Below are 18,711 nucleotides of genomic sequence, written 5' to 3' on the forward strand. Positions count from 1 at the left end.
TTAATTAGAATTTACTGCCCTTTTCATATTATTTTTAATATTCTAGTGCTTCTCAAATTCATTAATTCTGTGCTTCTCATTTAACTTGTGCTACTCTTGTTCTGCTCATACTTACATTAATATTATTGATCAACTCAAATTTAATGCATCGATTTCTCGTTGATGATCAAACTTAGACATTGCAGTTTTACCTCGGGCCTATTTCTCTGTACTCTCGCGTCTTCTCTTTAAAATTCAGTATTCTAACCTTCGCGTTTTCTGATAGAAAAAGGAGGCTCTCGCAATCAATTTTCAATTGATTGCCCTATCACTGTGTAACCGTTGTGTTGATATTGAATTTATTGAACTCCTCAACGTCTAAGTCTGACATCAAATGACTTCTCATTTGAACTGCTCTGGACCTTCTCTTTTTTTTAATTGGATATTGTCTCTCTGAGTTTATAGATGTGGTTAATATTAGTTGCTTTTTACTGTATTAGCTTCATGCAGGTGACATATTCATTTTATGGTTGTGAATGATACTTAATAAATGTTTTTATACCATCTCCAACTCAATTATCTTTTAATACAGTCCACTACTCTTTAATTAAAAATCATAACACCCTCGATTTTGAACAGTGTCTATCTAGAAGATTGTTATTATTTGGAATCGCCACATCGATGAATAGTGCTCTGTGCTCATCCTTATTGAACAATATGAGGTCTGGTCTATTGTGGGTTATTTTCCGGTCTGTGAGAACCGTGCGATCCCAGTATAGCTTGTGATGTTCATTTTCCAATACAGCATCCGGATGGTAATTGTAATAAGGAACCTTTTTCGAACTTAGAAGTTGGTGTTTTAGTGCCAATTCTTGGTGAAGAATCTTGGCAACGGCATCATGTCTATTTTTGGACTCCGTGTCCGCGAACTTCTGACATCCCCCGGTGATGTGCTGGATAGTTTAATGTGTCGCACAGCCATAACGACAGCTATCATCCGCCACTGAGGCATCCTTGGCGATATATTTCATGTAGTTCCTTGTTGGAATCACCTGATCCTGGATGGCGAGCATGAAGCCCTCTGTCTCAGGAAACAACCTTCCGGAAGTCAACCAGTAGTTCGACGCAGATATGTCGACGTAATCATGGTTGACCTCGTTCTGGTGCCTCCCATGCAAAGGTTTGCCAATCAGTTTCTGCATTTTACTTTCTGCAGAGTGTTCGACGGTTTCCAAGTGGTCCTGCTGTAGCTTTAACGGTGTAGAACTATCAGCAACACAAACTACTTGATGGAGTTCTGATGAAGTAGCCTTGCTCAGAAAATATTTTCGAAGTCCTTCAATTTCCTGGGTCATACGGTTGGACAAATCAACAATTCCTCTACCCCCAAGATGTCGTGGTAGCTCGGTAGCTCGGTGAGCTTTTGGGGTGATGTTTATTGTGTTTAGTCAGCATCGTCCTTATTTTTCTCTGTAAGGCTGCTAAATCGGTGGTGGTCCAAGAGATGATACCGAATGAGTAGCTCAACGCCGAGCAAGCGTAGGTATTGATAGCTTTTATCAGATTTTTGCTGTTAAGGCCAGTTCTCATTATCCTTCTTAATGTTCGGGTGAATTCCTCCGTTAGTTCTTTCTTCATCTGGCTCTGATTGATTTTTCTTGCCTGTTTTATACCCAGATACTTGTATGTGTCCCCTTCCTTTAATGCTTCAATTTCTGCACCTTCCTTGAGTTTGAAGGTACCATCTTCTATTTTCCCTCTCGTTATGTTCAGCAGTCGACATTTTTCTAGTCCAAACTTCATTTTGATGTCTTCCGAGAATCCTTCCACCATTGTCAGCATCAGTTGCATTTGCCTCTTGGTAGATGCGAAGAGTTTCAAATCGTCCATGTAAAGGAGACGATTCAGTTTCATCATAGTTCTACTGCCGCTTTTGATGGCAAATCCGTAGTCCGTAGAGTTCAATCTATGAGACAAGGGATTCAGGGCCATGCAGAACCACAAAGGGCTCAGCGAATCCCCTTGGAAAACTCCGCGTCTTATTGGAATAGGTCCTGTTGTAATGGAGCCATCTGCTGCTTTCATTTGAAGACTAGTACGCCAGGTTGACATGGCGTTTTTCAGGAACTTAACAATATTAGGATCCACCTTGTAAATGTTCAAGATAGTCAAGAGCCATTCGTGAGGTATGGAATCGAATGCTTTCTTGTAGTCTATGTACGCAGCGTAAAGATTCCTTCGCTTGGAGAACGCTTGATTGCAGATAACTGAATCAATTATTCGCTGTTCTTTGCACCCTCGACTCTCTTTGGTGCATCCTTTCTGTTGCATGGCGATGACGTTATTCCTTTCGCAATGGTTGTGAATTCGATTTGAAATGCACGATGTGATTAATTTGTACATCGTTGGAAGACATGTGATTGGTCGGTATTTGGATGGATCTTCTGTATTCCTTTGGTCTTTAGGTAACAGGTACGTTGTGCCATGTGTAAGGAATATTGGCATTCTTTCAGGATTTTCATTTCATTTATTGCGGAGGTCAATTTGTCATGCATGATCCAAAGTTTCTAAATAATTATTATTATTATTATTATTCTCAGGTCGGAAAGATCCACGCAGCTGATGGTACTCTACACGTTGATGTCTCGTTAAATCGTGAGCGAAATACACCTCTTTCCCCTTCAGCCTTCGCAGATTCTGAAATAGTTTCTCCTTTACTCGGTAAGACAATCAGGTCGATTCTGTTTGGAAATAGTAATATGGTTATAGAAAAGATATTGCTATCACAGCAAAGTTTGAGAAACTGGTATTCTAATCATTGATTTTGAGCAATATGGTCTGTCAATTCCTAGAAGATCTTGTTATTTCAGTTTGCTATATCAGCAACATCATTTAAGTACTTGCTATTTCATAACAGAGTTGAAAATGGCACTGAATCTCCTGTTTTTCCATTTCTTTAGAGCGTTAGAAATTTAGAAAATAGGCAAGTAATTATAAACATGCTTCGTTTTAGTACCTTTTTGGAAACCTTCATTTGAACTTTTCATTTATAGCGAAAATATGAGACTACAATTTCGACATATTAGTGACACCACTAATTCATTTGAATTGCCTGATGAAAAGTTTCTGGAACTGTTTCGCTTGAATGAGGAAATATGAGTTGAATGGATTGGTTGAGGAACCGACCAGTAAAAATACAGTTCCTTTCTACCTACAAGTGGGTGAAAATCCATAGAGAATTTGTAGGAGATTGATTATCAAATCAATTCCATCTGATTTTTTGTTGTTTTCTTATTTCCAGACATGATGCACAGTTCAACCAAAAACTCACAATCCAAATACCGAATAAAACATTAAACCAAAGAGTATCGATTGATGATACTCTTTGATTAAACACAACTTATTCTTCTTTTCCATAGAACAATTATAGAATTACATGTTCTTTTCTATGAAATGAGAATCTTACCCTTCAAAACAGTGTTGTCAGCTCAAAAATTCGATAATTTTTCAACAATATTGCTATGGCCAAAACTCATAACCAATCTTGCGTAAAACGGTGAAACAGAATATTCGTTCGCTCAGTCATATTGCTATATTTTATAATTACAACAATGTTGTAGATTTAGCAATGTTATAAAAAGATGCGAACAGAATCGACCTGAATAACTCAACTCTGATTGGACTTTTTTCATATTTTCCCAGGTGGTAGACATCATTGATGTCTGACTCAGTAGTGAGTTCTAGTCGTAGGAGTCTATTTAGTTCCTGGCAAATAAAATTTGCGCTCAGTCTCTCTCGTATGTCCGAGTTTAGGCCATATATAACGAAGTTATTCTTTCTTACTTTACTTTTCAAATTCCGAACAGTCCCCTTTAGCTCAGCGTTCTCCTTTTCCAAGGTGAAAACTTTTTTTCTGAGAGTCTCAACTTCCAAAATGATATTCGCCTCGATTACTTGCATTCCACGTTCAGTTCATCTCTACTTCTTATAATTTCATCATGCAAAATCTTTAGAGTGATTTCATGCTCGGAATCGTTCAATTTAGAACGGGAGTTATGAGGATGGAAAGGGTTCAATGTTCTTCACTCCAATGGGCCAGTAAAGGAGGCTTACCGATAATAAGGAAGGCCACGGATATATCAGGAAAATGATTGGGCCAAGAAAATCCCGGATTTGAGTTTCTCGATAAATTCAAAATACGCATACAGGAATCAACGCGACCGCAATATTCGCCCACACATGAATAAACAGATGCAATGCATCGACACCGATTTAATTTTTGTTATCAAGTGCAATACATATGTCAGGTTTCAGCCACAAAATATGTGTAGGTACACATGCACTTTCATGAATATGAAAGTAGTTTTGAACGAATTACGAACAATTTTCAGCTGGAATCCCTTTTCCTGTGAAACTCTGTTGAATAAAAAAACAGGCTCACCCAAGCCGGAAAACCTCGGCAATTCAGAGTCCTCTGTAACTACCGAACACACCAAACGCGTGGTATTAGTTATCCATTTTCTCCGTTCCACGGTCTCACTCAATATACATCCACACATAATATAACCAACGATAACATATTATTCTTGATTATCTACGTGTACTTTCTGCCGCTGCGACAATGGTTCTAGTACCTTATTATTGACTCGCAATATCTCAGAAGTGCCTTTCAAAGGTAGGTTCCTGATGCCAATTCGTGTTTTTTTCTGGTAAAACAAAAATTAGGTCATACAGTGCAGTGTCTCTCCAAGTTGAGTTTCCCCAACACCGGTTTCCCCAGATTTTAGATTCAACTTCCCTTCTTTTGTCAGTCCCCCAAAAATAATGTGTAAATTTTACAATTCTAAGCAAAAATGCTCAAACCTGACAACGCTGGCGGCTGAGGCTCGCTTGTCGCTTGAAATTTGCATTCGACAAAATATGTGTAGGTACACATGAACTTTCATGAATATGAAAGTAGTTTTGAACGAAGTACGAACAATTTTCAGCTGGAATCCCTTTTCCTGTGAAACTCTGTTGAATAAAAAAACAGGCTCACCCAAGCCGGAAAACCTCGGCAATTCAGAGTCCTCTGTAAATACCGAACACACCAAACGCGTGGTATTAGTTATCCATTTTCTCCGTTCCACCGTCTCACTCAATATACATCCACACATATAACCAACGAAAACCAACGATAACATATATTATTCTTGATTATCTACGTGTACTTTCTGCCGCTGCGCCAATGGTTCTAGTACCTTACAGTCCCAGAGCCAGAGCCGAAAAAAGTCTCTGAATTTCTTAAGCCTGGTTTTTTCTCAGGTGATTACAATCATAATATACAATAAAATGCTGCGGTCAGTCAAGTGGATGTTAGAACATGTGCCTCTGGTGGGCGGTCAAACATGTCGTGATTACCGACATAATGAAATCAATTTCTTAAGGCTGAAACTTTATAAACTTTTGTATTTTGGTATCTAAATCAAAATTATGATAGTCAGTCAACGTCCAATCGGGACACAACTGGTCAGTCAGCATTAACCCTGCGTTAGTCGCGCCCTCTTTTAGATCGTATTTACTCGCGTGGTCTACAAGTGTAGACCATATTCATTTTAACTTTAAATATTACGTTGATATATTTCAAAGATTATCTATGATGATATCGTTTATTTGACCACTTGTTATTCATATAATTGAAACTTTGTGATAAAATAATGCTTCTCTTTGAGAGGAAACTTCAATGTCTTAGATTTCAACATTTATTTTTTATCGTTCGAATAGGTATGGTCTACAATCGTAGACCACGCGAGTAATGTAGGGTTAATGCGCGTAGATAGAAGTTGGGACTAGGAATCATCAATGGATGATTAATGTCCGTAGAATGCATCAAAAATTGTGAAATTCTGTTTGCAATGCTCTTCCTGGACTGCATGCTCTAATTGGAAGTGATTTTAACACAGCTGTTTAGGAGAAAGGTAAAAAAAACCTCTACAGATAATGAAGCAGAGCGAAGATTTTCAAAAAACATTCGCTGACCTTGGACTTGCAGATGAAAGCAACCAGAATAATATGTTAAATAGGGTTCAAGAATTTGTTTTCCATTTTTATATCTTGAAAAAAATTAAATCAATTGACGAGGCAAGATTCGTTTTATTTTCGAAGACGTATAAATGTCTTAGTATCACAAACGATCATTTTAAAATTAAAATAATCAATGTAGATGGGTCGAGTATGCCACCATGCCAGTGAGAATTGATACAGCAGTTCTTAAAAGCGAGATTCATTACAAATATTTGACTTAATGCTCACCGTCAAATTCCAACGGAGCTATCTCCTACTGACTACGGCTGGAAATTGGTGGATGAGAAATATGAGTGTGATTGGTTCAAAGGCGATCAATTACCAAAACTTGTACAGGATTATATTATTCAACCTTTACAAGAAAATACAGGTATAGAAATATCTTTATCTGAATTAAACAATCACAAATTTATTTATTTTTTACATTCTGCAACACCTGAGCTTGACGTGTCAGATCACGATACTGAGAATAATGATATGAAAGATTCAGATGATGAATTATGTGATGATTATTTATAGCTTGTTATCCCTAATGAATTAAATGAATATTAGTTAAAAATGTTTGAAAATCACCATAAAATGAAAATGCGTATACCTGCGTTAGTTGAGTACACTATTGATTTCGAACGAATTTTATTTCTGAGATTTTAAGGCACAAATGCGACATGGAAGTACCTTATTAAAATAAATGTGTTATTTTGAATGATTATGATGTAATATCTATAGAGAGCGAAAAAAATTTGATTTTTTATCCACTGACTTACAGGCGTTGTTCTACGGAATGGCTGACTGACCATTTTATTCATTAATAATATAGTAGTAGTAGTTACAAAAAATTTTCACGCTTAATAAACGAATTGCACCCTTCTAAACGACGCTACGCCTCGCGCTACGCACATTAAAGCTGACTGACCAGCTGTGTCCCGATTGGACGTTGACTGACTATCATAATTTTGATTTACATACCAAAAAACGAAAGTTAATAAAGTTTCAGCCTTAAGAAATTGATTTTATTATGTCGGTGATCACGACATGTTTGATCGCGCACCAGAGGCACATGTTCTAACATCCACTTGACTGACCGCAGCATTTTTTTGTATATTATGATTGTAATCACCTGAGAAAAAACCAGGCTTAAGAAATTCAGAGACTTTTTTTGGCTCTGGCTCTCCGTCTATTATTATTGACTCGCAATATCTCAGAAGTGCCTGTCAAAGGTAGGTTCCTGATGCCAATTCGTGTTTTTTTCTGGTAAAACAAAAATTAGGTCATACAGTGCAGTGTCTCTCCAAGTTGAGTTTCCCCAACACCGGTTTCCCCAGATTTTAGATCCGACTTCCCCTCTTTTGTCAGTCCCCCAAAAATAATATGTAAATTTTACAATTCTAAGCAAAAATGCTCAAACCTGACAACGCTGGCAGCTGAGGCTAGCTTGTCGCTTAAAATTTGCATTCGAGCTAGTAGAAAACTAGTGGGTAGTAAACAAGGAGATCGAACGAAAATCCGTTTTAATTATTGCTCGATTATTGGGGTCGTTTGACATAAAACATATTTTCCTGAACCGTTCTAACCTCCTCTACCCGCAGGTATCATGTTATCCTTGAGTTGAATACTCAAAGATATTATCCCTTAATTACGCGACATCCTGTATATGAGTCGGAATATTCTACATTAATTAAAGAAAATATGGAGATTTCTATGCTAATACTAACAAACATGATGATATGCTTTATATTCGCAAGTAAAACACGGCAAAATGGAATAAGTAATAGTATCTAACTTTGCGATAATTTGCCCAGGAAATTAGGTATAATGGATGGAAAACAGAGAAGAAGCGAAAAGAAATAAAAAAAAACAGTTGATCAACATGTGTTATCCTGGTGATAGTGAATTTTGTTGTTGACCTTGCTTTATATTTCACTACTCAATTTCTTCTATTCATCTCATTGTCGCTCATATTTTCTCGGCTTTGTGCAATATTTGTTTATATTCAAACTTGCTTGTACAATATGTAATTTTCAATTATTCTTTGTGAAAAATTAAAATCGCCAGGGCCAGGATTCTCAATACTGGATTTGTGTCTCATGGAGCACTACAAAATGGGCAAAGGAAATCTATCGCATCCTAATTTAGTTCGACATCTTAGTTTTGTCGCATGGAAGAATAACCCGTTAGACATCTAAGAAGAGGCCTTCAGAAACAACTCAAGAATTCTTATTCTAATTCGGAAGAGTAGTTCAAAAGTAAGGTTTTCCTTCTTTTGTAATATATCTAATCACAGACAACCTATCTAATAGCTAAAATACCCACCGGCATCGATGTTTGAGAAGATCAGACCTCGTATAAGTGGGGAGATCCGGACGTTCAGGAATCTTAGGGGCTGTCAAATGAGGTGGAATTGGTCGAGAAGTATCTTTTTCGGAGGATGAAAAAGCTGCTGTAGAACTCATGTTTTTGATATCTTCCTTGGCGAAAACATATTTTCTTTTATTACCTACGAATCCAATGTAAGGTAAGAATACTGCAGCACATATAATATTTTTGCTACAAAGCCATTCTATAAAAGACTGATGATCAGCAAATGAAAGGCATTCTTTCATGTAATCGTATTTCATCACACATGTAAATACTCAACAATGATTCCAGCTGATCAGTCTTTTTTGAAACGACTGTTCCGAATACTTGGTATACTCACAATAATTGAAATGATAAGTGAGGTATCCTAAAGTAGCCAACAGGGATAAATACTTTCTCAAAGATCTAGAATTAATTTCATTATAATTGTTGTTCCTGAAGTTGCAATTCATATGAAGATATTCATATGTAGCACGTCCAAATCTGAAGATGATTAAAATTGAAAAGTTACTACCACTACTGTATCATTCTTACATGCTATCATACAAGGCTCCTAGCTTACGATAAAACATCTTCATCTGATAAAAACTCCAAACTGAATATGGATATTAACTGGATTGACAAATATGTCACTTTCAGAATCAAAGATAGGAAACGCCCTCATATCTCTAGTACTAAAAACCATAGATTAATAAAACCGACTTCATTTTGGACAGTGAAAACACGCTTGACAATGAGATGGCGCTTAAAACGGACTGTAGATACAGTGACTCTATCAAACACAGTGGCGACAATTGTGGTCTCGTTTTTCATCGTTTTAGCAGAAATATGGCGGATTTGGTCACATGGCGTGACGTGAACCAATCCGCATTCCGAATTAGAGATCATAGCATTGAAATCTGTGCTTCTAAGCCCCCATATTCATACTGAATTTCCAATTGTCGCCACTGTGTTTGATAGAGTCACTGTAACTCTAACGAGACAGTGGCGACAATTGTGGTCTCGTTTTTCATCGATTTAGCAAGAATATGGCGAATTTGATCACGTGACGTGACGTGAGCCAATTCGCATTCCGAATTAGAGATCATAACATTGAAATCTGTGCTTCTAAGCCGCCATATTCTTTCTAAATTTCTAATTGTCGCCACTGTGTTTGATAGAGTCACTGTAACTGTCGATACAGTGACAAAAATTTTTATGAGTTCATTCTGATACAGTCTTTTATCCAATAATATTCTTAGCCGGCCATTTTGAAAAATGAGGAATACGCGCTTCATTTTAGACGGAATAGTTCATTCTGATCCTCGGAGCTGTAGTATGAACAAAAAATTATGTTAGGATATTTAAGTCATCCCTGTATGTACTTTAGCCATCAATTTCCTCGGCCTGGCATTTTGAACTGACTTGTCTTCTAGAGAAGGAATGCTTAAAACATTCTGAATAGAAAAAAAAACAGAATATCGGTGCATTTTGATCGTTGGAGGTGGGGTTCTGTAGCTGTCAAAATAAAACAATTTTCTTGGCCAGCCATTTTGAACTTGAAAAATGAGGAATATTTGCTTCGTCGTACATTCTGATCCTCGGAACTCTAGTATTTTTCGTCTGAAGCAATTTTTCTCTAAAAGTTCTTTTAGAGTTCACTTACCTGCAGCGTATGACACAGTATGGAAGGATGGTTTGATTTTCAAACATCTGAAGTGTGGAAAGATGGTACGCTTACTAGAGAACATGCTGTCAGATAGAAGTTTCTTGTTTTTGTTGATGATAATAATAGTAATTTCAAAACTTCAAATAACGGTCTTCCACAAGGATCAGCTTTAGCACCTCTTCTTTTCAATTTATATCTCTGTTATATTCCTACGACTTCTTCTGAGAAATCTATATTAATAAAAGAGGATCTATGGTTTACTTCAAAATGCTTTATTGTTCAAACGATCGCTCCAAATTGGACAATTCTTTTTTTGTTGTGTTTATTATTGTTAGGGCAAGGTTTATATAACAAAATATTCCCAAAAAAAATTGTACAGAACAGAAAAAAAGGCATTCCTTTTTCTTACGACCAATCGAGCAATCATAGAGTACTTATAGGTTTTCGACATTTGGACAAAAAGTTAAGTTATATCGAGTAAATCGAAACACATTTTTGTTTATGGAATATCATCCACAGCACGTCTCCTTTACTCATATGCCACATTGTCACACAATCACGATGAGTTAGTTATTATTATCTACCCTAGAAATAATTTAAATGGCAAAACTAGGTTTGCCGGGTCAGGTAGTTTATATATACAGAACATAAACATCAAGAGAATGGTAACACCTGTGCTAATCTTCTTGACAGGGTTTTTTGTCTGTGACACTAGCGTATTGTGAAAATGCGTTCTTTTCACCCGTGCGGCTTCCGCTTCCTCCCGTCCAGACCTTAAAAGCAGCTGACGGGAGATTCAAATCGACGAGTTTGGATAGGAAGAGCGCTGAATCAGAGAAATAATGGAAAATTCGAGGAAAATTTCAAGTTTTATAGGAAAATGAATGATGAAAATAATTTCTTCTATTTCTTTTCCTGATGATAATCAGAAAAAATAATGAAATTATGAACAAGAAGGTTTATATAAATGAATATTGCTTCATCTACAATGTTTGGATGTCCTGGAGTATCAGCGTTTTTACCCTTTTTGCACAGTACCTGTTTCCGCAATTTCAGCGGATGAAAAGACACTCACGCGAGGAATGCGCTTGTTTGGGAATCTACCCTCTTCCATTAAGTATTAGTTAAGGGTTCAATACTCAATGCCTCTACACAGAGGGTATTCTGTCTGTACTTGGAAGCATTACCAATGCTGTATCCATACACAAAAAGAATATCTGCATGTTCAGCATCAGTAAACGTAGACATAATATTGTAGGAAATAGTTATATATTTTATAAGTAATAGGATATTGTTGTCAACAATTCGAAAGGTTTTTCAATAATATCAAATTGTTCCATGTCATTAATAATGAGGGCTACTAGAACTTGGCAACCTGCCAAGCGTGGAGGAGATTGTTCCTTCGATGCTGGAGGACGCAGATACATGGATGTTAGAGTCTTTACCTGTAAATAATTGGTTTATATCCGGTCGAAGGTCGAAAAAATGGTCAAAAAAAATCTGTCATCAGTCGTCAAATATATTTTTTCAATATTTTTTTTTTTTGAAAACCTTGGAAACATCAAATGGCTATTTTACAATAGAAAATAAATAACACCTTATAAAATTCCATGAAAAATATAACAATTCTCCCACCCAGTAATGGACTTGGGAGATGACAATTACTTCTTAACATCTAACTAAAACAATAAGTTTTGCAACATGTCTTCGATAAATGGTGTTGTTGGAGTTTCTAACATCCACTGTTCTTATTTTCCCATCCTTTGCTGGGTAGACGTTGATAACAACAGCCTTCTGCCATAAATTCCTAGGTCCATCTGGATCCACCATTATAACAACGTCACCCAGTTGTATGCTTCTTTCTCCATTGTCTCTATGCCATTTACTGCTTCTGATTAACGTAGGTAAATATTCTCTTGACCATTTTGACCAAAACATATCAGCTAACCTTTGTGCAGCTCTCCAAGAAGACATCAAATTTAAGTCTTTTTCTACAGTTTCGGTGAATGATGGTGAAATATTGGATGGTTCAATCAAGAAATGATTGGGAGTCAAACTTTCTGCATCGTCGAATCAAGTGATACATGAGTCAATGGCCTGGAGTTGAGAATGCTTTCACATTCTAAAAGTACTGTCCGGAGTACATGTTCTGGCGGATATCTGCATTTCAAAATTTCTTTCATTATTTTCTTGATACTTTGTATTAATCTCTCCCAGCTCCCACCCGTATGTGGTGCTAGAAGGGGGTTGAAGAAAACCTTGATTTTTCTCATCACAGTGAAATCCAAAATTTCTTTTTTCTCAATTTTCGGTAATTTCCTTCTCAGCACTCTTAAAACAAGAACCATTGTCACAATAAATTTCATCTGGAAAGCCTCTCCGACAGCCGAATTGTCGAAGAACATTGATGAAGGAATTGGTTGTCAGGTCATGAGCTATTTCTAAATGTACAGCACGAGTCGTCATGCATGTGAAAATAGCTCCGTACCTTTTCTCCCGGCTTCTTTTTACTGTGACTTCCAGCGGCCCAAAATAGTCAATACCTGTTTTGATGAAGGCTCTGATAGTCGGTTGAATACGGCATTCTGGTAGTTGACCAATAACTGAAATTCTTGGGGTTGCACGTCGAATTTTGCAAAGCTGGCAACTATTCCAAATGCTTTTGACGGTTTGTCTCAACCTCAAAATCCAAAATTTTTGTCGCAAATTGTTAATCACTATTTCTTGTCCATGATGGTGAACATCTTCGTGATATTTTTGGACTATAAGCTTCGTAATTTTGTGTTGTGGATCCAAAATGATAGGTTTCCTTGTCTGTACATTCAATTCGGATTTTTCTAATCTCCCAGCAAGTCCCAAAAGTCCATCTTTTTCCGACAAAAAACAATTTAGTGTTCGGAGTCTGCTACTCGATGATGTAATAAATATCGTTTCTTGATATTTGAGACTTGACGAATTATTATTTTATTAAATGACTATGAGATGCGTACTGGTTTATTCCCAAGAACATACTGGCTTCAGTGTACATATTCAATATTCATTAGGCGCATATGTTGAAATTCCTTATCTAACATCCCTTTTCTTAAGAGTAAGCTTAAAATTATCAAAGTAGAAAATTACAATATTTACATTTAAAATTTTCAACTATTCCAATATTCCCTTTTAGAAATTTTTATTATACATTTTACATCTAGCTATATACACTATCCAAATATTTCTTCTTGACAATAAATACATATATTTATTTATTTATTTTCTTTTACAATACCATTATCTTTCAAAAATCATCTAGCTCATTGCAATATTCAATCTATCAGGAGGTTTCACAGTTCTACCATATCTTGTCCTATATATGCTTTCCTTGTTTTCCTCTAACTTAGAATTCAAAACATCATCAGCTGAATTTCGAGGATCAATGTCATATCTGTGACAAGTGTCATTTGACCTAAATCTCAAGTGTATCCTATTTCTACGGTATCTTACTCCATTTGTGTCTTCAATTATATAAGACCTTTGACATTTCAGTCTTTCTTTTACTATAGCTGGAGACCAGTCAGATTTGTTATTTTTCTTGAAATATACATGATCATTCGGATAAAGGAGTGGTAATGACATTTTATTTTTATCATAATAATATTTTTGGCTTTCTTTGGATTTTTCAAATTTATTTTTGTATGTTTTGAATGTTACTACCTTAGGATTTAATTTTTTCTTCAAAACTGGTATATTATTTCTCAAGTTTCGAGACATGAGTAGCTGAGACGGTGAAGGTAAATTAGATTTTGGAGTAGATCTATAATGTAAAAGAGCCAAATAGGGATCTGTTTCAGATTCTTTGGATTTTCTGAGTATATTCTTGACAATTTTGACTGAACTTTCAGACTGACCATTGGATTGGGGATGATAGGGGCTCGAGAAGACATGTTCAATATCCCAATCAAACATGAAAGATTTGAATTCAAGGGAATTGAAAGGTGGGCCACCATCTGAAACAAGCTGCATCGGAATTCCATGACGTGCAAATATTGATTTGAGACTTATTATCACTTTTTGTGCTGAATAGCCACGATCTAATAAAGCTATTTCAATGAATTTAGAGTAATAGTCTGTGACTATTAAATAGATTTTATTATCAAAATCAAGGAAATCCAATCCAACTCGTTCCCAAGGAAAATTAGTTATACTATAACTTTGAAGAGGTTCCTTCTGATTGGCAGACCGGAATTTTGCACAGACAGAGCATTGATCTATCAAATTTTTCAATTGGTTAGACATATTAGGGCAATAAAAAGATTCCCTAGCCAAATTAAGACATTTATTGTGACCCTGATGACCTTCATGTATTTTTTGAAGAATTTCATTTTGCATTGTTACTGGGACAATTAATTTAGTTCCTTTAAAAAGCAAATTTTTAATTTCATGAATTTCATTTTGAAAATTCCAAAAAGGTTTCGCTAAAACATGCGTTTTCTCTTTTGATTTGGGCCATCCTTCATAATAATATTTTTTTAGAATTTTCAAAGTTTCATCTGACTCAGTACTCTGACACAATTTTTCATGATATTTATCAGTTATGGCAAAAGTTGAATATGTCATATTGACATGATATGGAATATCAGATTCATAATCTGAAATAAAATTTTCTTTTAGAGCTGCCCTTGACAAAGTATCAGAAATATACATTTGTTTTCCTGGTACATAAATGACATCCAGCTCATAAGCTTGCAAAGCTAACATCATTCTTTGTAATCTAGCAGGAATATCAAAGAGGGCTTTCTTGAAAAGATATACCAGGGGCTTATGATCTGTATGTACTGTGATTTTATGACCAAAAATATACTGGTGAAATTTGACACAACCAAATTGTATGGCAAATAATTCTTTCTCAATTTGAGCATAGTTCCTTTGAGAAGAAGTTAGGGTTTTTGAATTGTAGGCAATAGGTCGATTATTTTGCATAATGACTGCTCCAATAGCGGATTGTGAACTGTCGACAGACAAAACTAAAGGTAAATTAGGATCGTAGTGGGTTAGTACTGGGGACTTGGTAATAATATCTTTCAAATTAATGAATGCTATTTCACAATTTTCATCCCAAATCCATTGACTGTTTGATTTCAATAGATTTCGAAGTACTTCTGTTCTTTCAGACAAGTTATTGATGAAAGGATCGAGAAAATTAATCATCCCTAAAAATCTTTGAAGCTCTTTAGTGTTAGAAGGAGGAGGTAATTTTTTGATAGCTTCAATTTTTTCATCATCGACCTTAATACCCTCTTTACTGAATATATGACCCAAAAAACGTACTTGAGTGACTGCTATTTTACTTTTTTCTTTATTGAACTTAAGATTTACTTCTCTAGCTCTTTGTAGGACATTTTTAAGACGTATATTATGAATCTCCAAAGTTTCTCCATATACTAAAAATTCATCTACAAAAATTAAAACTCCTTCAATATCTCCAAATAAATCATTCATAACTTGAACAAATTTTTCAGATGACGAACATATACCAAAAGGTAAACGATTAAATTTATATCTACCGAATGGCGTCTGAAACGTGCATAAATCTGAACTTTCTTCATCTAATTTCAACATCCAAAAACCAGAAAAAGCATCCAAATGTGAAAAATACGCAGCATTGATTAATTTTGATCTGACTTCATCAAAGTTTTTCAGAGGAAAATGTTCTCTCATAATATTTTTGTTGAGATTCCTTGGATCAAGACATATTCTCAACTGACCTGACTTTTTGACAGTAATGACGATAGAATTAACCCAAGACGTAGGTTTTAACACTCTAGATATGACATCCATGCTCTCCATTCTTTCTAACTCTTTTCGCAATTTGTCATGTAAAGCAAACGGCACTTTTCGAGGTGGATCGACATGCGGAATAGCATCCGGACGTAACTTGATATGGCAGACTGGAGGTAAACATCCTAGGCCTTGAAATACATCCTGAAATTCATTAAGAATTTTATTATAATCATTATTTGTGAGATTGAAAACTTTTTTCAAAATACCAATTCTCTGACATGTGGGTAAACCCAAGACAGTTGGACAAGATATGCTGACAATTATAAATGTGAAAATTTCATATGTATGATTGAAAAAACATTTAAGTTCACATTTTCCAATTACTGGTATCTTGTTTCCTCCAAAACTATTAATGGAAATTTGATATTTACTAATTAATGAATCCGGTAAACTCAATTTCCTGAAAGTTTCAATTGACATGATATTAACATCAGCACCAGAATCAAGAATGCATTCGACTTCAAAATTATCAATGAAAACATTCAGAGACCAAGAATCTTTTTTCTGACTAACAATATTATTATTTTTAACCATACCGACAAAAGGAAAAATTGAATCATCACTTGAATAGTCTTTTATTTCTAATTTATTGACTGATTTTGTATTTTCGAAACAAAATTTTGCAAAATGACCCTGTTTTTTACATAACCTGCATTTAACATTTGAAGCTGGACATTTGTATCTATGTTGTTGACCACATCTTCCACAAACACTGTTGCTACTGGGAGATGATCTTCGATTTTGGAACTCACGCCTGTAGCCACTGGATGATTTACTGATGCTCTGTGATCTTGATTGCCTAGATTTCTCATATGAATTGGAATTCTTTTTATTAATAAAAAGAACTTGTTCTGATCCTCCTATGGACTCCTTCTGGATTTTCTCTGAATTTTGTTGAGCCAGAACGACAGATTTGGCTAGTTCAACAGCTTTTTGAAGAGAGATATCGACTTCCTGCAGTAGACGTTGGCGTATATTCGTAAGATGAGAATTCATGTTGGCAATGAATATATCTCTGACTAAAGATTCTCGAAGATCCTTGAATTCACATTTCATGCTCAAATTTTCAAGGTCTGTTATGAAATTATCTATACTTTCATTCACTTTTTGTGTTCTAGTGAAAAAAGTATGACGTAACATGGTGAGATTTTTTTGAGGTTCGAAATAGTTGTCGAATTTAATTTTAACATCATTTAAAGTTGTATCAGAGATTTTCATGTTGAATGAGTTGAAAATTTGTCTACCTTTGGAACCAATGGAGTGCAACATGACAGCAATTTTTCGGCATTCTGAGGAATCGATCAATCCTGTTGCTAATGAGTATATTTCGAAATTTTCCCACCATTCTTTCCAATTTGATGCATTATTCTCACTCGATGAAATAATTAATTCATTGATTGGTTTCAAATTTGGCATGTGGTCGACTCTTCCATCGGCATCGTCGGACATCTTGATGGATTTCGGCATCTGTTTTTGTTCCATTCGAAGAAATTATAATATTTGTTATTGATTTCGTTGTAGGTATAATTTCTACACCTGACACCATGTAATAAATATCGTTTCTTGATATTTGAGACTTGACGAATTATTATTTTATTAAATGACTATGAGATGCGTACTGGTTTATTCCCAAGAACATACTGGCTTCAGTGTACATATTCAATATTCATTAGGCGCATATGTTGAAATTCCTTATCTAACAGATGAGAAGGGTTTACCTTGCATCAGTGCATTTATTTCTTCCATGAAAGATTCCTCCTGTACTTTTCTGAAAAGAAGGTTTTCAGCTTTGTTGATCTCTTCAACCGAAAGTTCTCTTTTTCACCGTCTCTTCATAATGTCGATAAATCTCAAGACATAAGAAGTAGTTCGAAGCAATCTTTGCCATTTCGATAATCTTAGAGCATCAGGTGTAGACAAAATTGTTTTGGTTGAAATAATAAGAACATTACCGAACTTTTCTTCCAAAGTGTCTGGGTCTATTCCGAAGTTCTCAGTTTCTACCTCTCTTGGCCAATCTTCAGGATTTCTCCGCAGAAAATCAGGACCGTTGATCCATCGCTGACAGTCCCAAGAAATCTTTCTTTTTGTGGGATCATCAGCTACATTCTCTTTCGAACATACGTATCTCCACTCGGCGATATTAGTGATGTCCTGAATTTCTCCCAACCTTTGAGCGACGAATACTTTGAATCGTCGTGCCTCTGATCTTATCCAATGTAAAACTGTTCTTGAATCGGTCCAATAGAAAACAGAAGATATGTTCTAGTTCATTTCTTTTTTTAAATAATTTCCTAAACGTGCACCCATCAAAGCTCCTTGCAGTTCCAGTCTGGGAATTGATAGGGGTCGTAACGGAGCTACTCTAGTCTTAGCGGTGACAAAGTTGGTTTGGATTGCTTGTTCTTCTTGAACTCTTATATAGGCAACTGCTGCATAATAGTTCTCAGAGGCGTCACAAAATACATGTAATTGAATATTACTCTTATGACGATTCAACGAGAAGTATTGTCTTGGAATTTTGAATTTATAAATATTCTTCAAATCTGAGAACCACATTTGCCATTGATTTTCGAGAGTATGGGTAATTTCATCGTCCCACCCAATTTTGCTTCTCCAAATATTTTGCAAAATAATTTTGCCTTGAACGATGAAATTTGCCAAGAATCCCAAAGGATCAAAAATTGACATAACAATTTTCAAAATGTCCCTCTTTGTTGGTCTCCTGCGGTTATCCAAAATATCTCGATCGATCTTATTGAATTTTGTCTGAAAACAGAATGTGTCTTCTACAGGATTCCAGTACACACCCAAAATTCTTTCCACCATGTCCCTATTATTACTAT

General features: G+C 35.6%; 2 protein-coding genes across 4 annotated transcripts in view; both read right to left on the reverse strand.

Annotated features, from left to right (window-relative positions):
* LOC123315853 (sulfite oxidase, mitochondrial-like) overlaps positions 1-9,022 on the reverse strand; it is an 857,507-nt gene extending 848,485 nt beyond the window's left edge. The window contains exons 1-3 of one of the 3 annotated variants that reach the window (XM_044901741.1): positions 8,936-9,022; positions 8,738-8,880; positions 8,353-8,536 (exon numbers count right to left, since the gene is read on the reverse strand). In XM_044901741.1, the coding sequence (XP_044757676.1) occupies positions 8,353-8,536; positions 8,738-8,849 (296 nt within the window). In that variant the 5' untranslated portion in view covers positions 8,850-8,880; positions 8,936-9,022. Of the gene's footprint in view, positions 1-8,352; positions 8,537-8,737; positions 8,881-8,931 lie in introns of all 3 variants that reach the window. The other 2 variants (XM_044901739.1, XM_044901740.1) reach the window with 2 other exon arrangements.
* A 5,314-nt stretch (positions 9,023-14,336) lies between these two features.
* Positions 14,337-17,534, reverse strand: LOC123315805. The gene is made up of 2 exons (XM_044901663.1): positions 16,515-17,534; positions 14,337-16,006 (listed from the first exon to the last, which is right to left on the reverse strand). The coding sequence occupies exons 1-2, from the start codon at positions 17,345-17,347 to the stop codon at positions 15,988-15,990; spliced, it is 852 nt and encodes a 283-aa protein (XP_044757598.1). The 5' UTR covers positions 17,348-17,534; the 3' UTR covers positions 14,337-15,987.
* Between the last annotated feature and the right edge of the window lie 1,177 nt (positions 17,535-18,711).

The sequence above is a fragment of the Coccinella septempunctata genome, chromosome 6, assembly GCF_907165205.1.
Source record: "Coccinella septempunctata chromosome 6, icCocSept1.1, whole genome shotgun sequence".
NCBI classification, from domain to species: Eukaryota; Metazoa; Arthropoda; class Insecta; order Coleoptera; family Coccinellidae; genus Coccinella; species Coccinella septempunctata.

Coding starts and splice junctions, on each gene's coding strand:
- LOC123315805 (XM_044901663.1), bottom strand. CDS start 17,347: ATGGAACAAAAACAGATGCCGAAATCCATCAAGATGTCCGACGATGCC.